The 4,350-nt window shown below is 38.9% G+C and overlaps 1 protein-coding gene across 1 annotated transcript; it reads left to right on the top strand.

Moving 5' to 3' along the window:
- Positions 1 to 614: 614 nt before the first annotated feature.
- On the top strand, positions 615 to 3,876 carry HYAL4 (hyaluronidase 4). The gene is given in 8 exon segments (XM_042815843.1): positions 615 to 737; positions 740 to 758; positions 761 to 809; positions 811 to 980; positions 983 to 1,043; positions 1,045 to 1,193; positions 1,196 to 1,416; positions 3,790 to 3,876. Coding segments are annotated over 8 exon segments (879 nt in total).
- Positions 3,877 to 4,350: the final 474 nt, after the last annotated feature.

Raw genomic sequence — 4,350 nt, 5'->3', positions numbered from 1 at the left:
TACTTATGCTTATTTAGAGCTTTTTGGAGTATCTCTGACTGACTTGTACTCAGCAGGTCAGGGGCATCCACAAAGCTATGAAGATTGTGATAGAAGCTAAGGTTTGATTTTATAGTTGCCTTTATTACTTAGAGAGCTTGAAGGATAAGAAACCATTTCTTTATCCATCTTTTCAACTGTAACAGTCACTAAAACTCCCTGAGGCCCACAGGAGTGAATGGTAGCATCCTTAGTGATTTCAGTAAGATCCAAACTGATGAGACAAGCTGAATCACACACTTACTCTGAGGTACTACATATGAAAATCTGGTACTACATCTGAAAAATCTATCCCTTTGTTTGAATTAGCTTGTGTCTAATTTGTTTATTCAATGTTTGTTAGCATGGTAAAAACAGCTATATACGGAGTAAGTATTGATGCCTCTTCTGTTACATTTTACAAACTAGAAGGTCTGCATTATGTTGTCTTTTAAGTCGTAAAGTACTGCCTGAAAATGGGATACTATCAAGCATTATTCACATTTCAGCCCCTGCCATGAGTGTGCATAACACTCATCTGGACTTCTCTTGCTGTGAAACCAGTCTGACCACCAGTTCTGGAGAAGAAACATTTAATGGCTGCCCAGAACACACTGAAAGGCTTGTGCCCCCTGAGGTACGACCTAGTGCTGAACCTGAAAATGTTTCATATAACTGGGAGTATATTAGCTAAAGCAAGAGGGCAGAAAACACTAATATGTTTTATTTTAATGAGCTTGGCTATATCCCTGGTATGCATCACAGGAAATCCGTGTTAATGGTGGCCTACCCTAGACCTTCTGTTTTCAAACATCTGGAGAAAGACAGCTGTGACATTAACTATGACATTCCAGCTAAGAACTTCCATGGATCAGCAGCCATGGACTGGGAGCACTGGAGACCTCTGTGAGACTGCAACTGGGATACAGAAGGTGTTTACAGGAAAATGTACAGAAAATTAATTTAATGGAAGAGAATATTTCAGAAACTGATGTTGAACATTTAGCCAGATTTTCCTTTGAAGAAAGGCAAAACCTTTTATGGGGAAACAATTGCATTAAGAATAGAAAACAAGACAAAGGGCTTGTGGGGATATTATTTATACACTTACCATCACAATTACAATTTCTGTGATCAGAACTGCACTGGTTCCTGCCCAGAGAGTGAAGTTCTGAGGAAAATAAACTTTCCTGGCTCTGGGATAGAAGTGCATCCTTTTATCCTTTCACTGGCATTAATAAATGCCTTGGAAACACTAAAATCTTTCTGCACTTTTCTCAGCTTAGAGCTGATGAATTAATAAGAATTTTCTCCATTACATCTCAAAGTTATGCCTTCTCCATATTTGTGCATAGTTGTCTAGGTTATAGAGAAAAACCTTTATTATTTCTATTTGTTGTAAGCTCTTGCTGGAACACTGTGGGCTTCATTTATGTTCTAACCATTCTTGCAGATGGTACATTGAGATGGAAAACCTCCATCTTGAGCCAACTTTGCTAGTTGTCTCCATGCTAAAAGAGCTCAATGTTTTGAAGAAAAAAATGCAGCCTAAAATACTTTTTTTTTTTTTCTTTAGTTTGTCACTATGCTATACTCAAACATGCATTTGAATGGATTAAAAGGATTTCACCAATCTGATGTAGAATGCAGGAGGAAGTTAATACATTAATCCTCTCTGATATACTTTCTTCTGCTCAGGTATGCAATCACTAACTAATCCCCAGATAGCTGCCTTTTTATAGAAAAGAAACAGGAAAAGATGTGAGCAACCTGTTCACTGTTACAACTTAGAAATTTGCTCAGGTTAGATATTGAAACCAGGAGCCTTTCTGCATTGCTTGGCGTAGAAAGCACCAGAAGCAATGAGTACTGCTCACATCAGCTGAAACACACACAAATATTTTCAAGACCCATATCTTAATGTAGTTCTTCTTTACTTAATTGTGGGTATCTTCTCAGAAATTCCATGAAGACAACAGATTTTTTGTGAAAAAGCAGCATAAACCCTTCTGTTACAACCCTGGCCTCCTTTTCCTGCTATACCAGCAGGTCTCAAATTGGGTATTTCAGAGTTTAGTAAATGAGCCGTAATCACTTTTTAAAGGCCATTTTCAGCTTTTCAGCCAAAGTACATCGCAGCTAAACTGGGAAAGAGAATTTACTCCCTCTATTAGGTCCCACTACTCCTCTAACATTGCCATCCCCTGCTACACTACAGTTGGAATGCATTTGCCATTCCTTTCTGAAGGCCTGGCTTTGGGCCTCTTTGTGTGTTGTGAGGCAATGTCCTTGTTATCTGTTGGGGATGGGAGAAATGGGAAAGGATCTCAAAACAAAGGTAGAGCATTATCTGAATGGGGCTTTGGGGGGGAGGGGTGGGGGAGGGGGAGGAGCAAAACCTGCCATTAATATACATTCTGTGGTCATCCACAGGCTTCATTATTGATTTACTAAGTACAACAGCTGAATCTAGTGGCAGACTATGGAAACAACGCAATTCACATCCGGACAAAACAGAGTGATGATGGAAAATACCATTTTGTACCTCTGGCTGTCTCTGCTGTCTTTTCTTTGAGCAATTCTTTTGAGTTAGGGAGTTTCCTAATACCTATCTACTTTCTTGACCTAACTGTAATGGATGTGGATTGCTCAGGATGAGGTGTGTTGCAAAGCTGAAGATTTACTTGGTCATCTGATTCCTAGCTAGACTTGAAGGATCAAGACGCTTGCTTTGGTGGTTTCATACAGCTTACCCTTCCTTAGCTTTGCAAGAAGATAGAAGGGTGTCAAGAACAGCAGCAGGCTGTATTTAACTAATTTATGCCCAGTTTCTGTCATTTTTTTTTCCCTTAAGTAAGTTTTCTACTTTGATTCTTGATGTGACGTGGTCCTCAGTCTCCATTAAATTTGTGGTGGCATCGAAGGATTCACTTGCCTATCAGTTGTCTTTCATCTTCAGTGCTTGTGGCACAGTGTTTTACTTGTTGCTGATCCTTAGTTACTGATCAGATTGGAGATAAAGATCCATGCACCACATGCTCTTCTCTTAGAGCCTGCAATTTAAGTAAAAAGCACAGTAAAAGAAATCTTTTTGAAACAAACGTATAAAGAACATGAAAACTCACCCTGAAATTATGAAGATTTTCCAAGTGCTGCATTTCATCTTTCATTTAATGTTGCACTGTGCCAGCATTCCCTCTCCTTTAGTGTATGCCTATTTAGAGTACCATTTTCTACGATTTTTTATAAGAAGCTGTGAGCTTCTAGGGAAAGTACTATGAACAGTGCATGCCTTTGGAATCACAGCTTTAAAACTGGAATGGGACTGGAAAACAACTGATTGACATAGCAGAATGGCTCCCTCCTTATCCTTATCAGCAAAAACAGAATCGATGGAATGCTTCTGGGAATTCTCATGCTAGGAATCCCACTTTAATTAAAAGATTTTAGTTGTTTCTAGTAATAACGAGATGTCAAATAATTACAGTTACATTTTGCATGAAAGTGAATTAAAATGTACTCTTTTCCCAGTGTTTATTCACTTGCTTATTACCAACATCTTAGGCTGTATCTGTTTGCAAGAATCAACTTATATTTAATAGTCTTTGTACTCTAGACAGCAAGTCTTGAGCCACAATAAAAAATAGTTTGTGAGAACCAGTATGAAAAGAAAACGCAGTACAGTGGACTGATACATAAATTACCATTGAATTGCTTCAGAAAGGCCGTGAAATGCTGAGTTAGCCTGACAGTGATCTCTTTACACTGTAGCAAGATCTTATTAACACTATTGGAGAAAGTGCTGCCTTGGGAGCTGCAGGTATTGTTATTTGGAGAGAGATGAATTTAACTTTGTAAGGTAAGCCTGTGCCTGATTTAAATGCAGCGTGTAAGATCCTCATTTTATCCTATTAAATAGACACTAAGTGCATCAGTTCAGTACCAGCAGAACTGACTGCTTAATATGTCTTTGTTGTCTCCCAGTAAGGATGGCCATGAAACATGCAGTTCTTCCTGACCAGCATAGTTGTGTGTAGCAAAACCAAGTAATCATGGTAAGAAAAGGAGCCAGCAGCTAATAATAGGCAATCAGTAAGACAGTATTATCATCTTGGTCAGAATCCTTTCCAGTTGGAGAAAACATCAGAAAATCAGCTGGAGCCTGACTAGCCCATCAGTTAAGTATAACAGCAGTGCCCAGCAAGGTGTCTGATTACAGAATTCTGTTTGTGTTTGTCTGGGCAACTGAAATGAAGAAAGCTGCTGAGATTAGGTGGAGATGCCTTGTATTAGCTGATAACACACCTAGCCACAGTAAACTTAGAGATTGAG

This window comes from Centrocercus urophasianus, unplaced genomic scaffold (assembly GCF_019232065.1).
Source record: "Centrocercus urophasianus isolate 14NV4802_14NV808 unplaced genomic scaffold, USGS_Curo_1.0 seq_15, whole genome shotgun sequence".
Lineage (NCBI taxonomy): Eukaryota > Metazoa > Chordata > Aves > Galliformes > Phasianidae > Centrocercus > Centrocercus urophasianus.
This window is presented reverse-complemented; position numbering and strand designations above follow the sequence as displayed.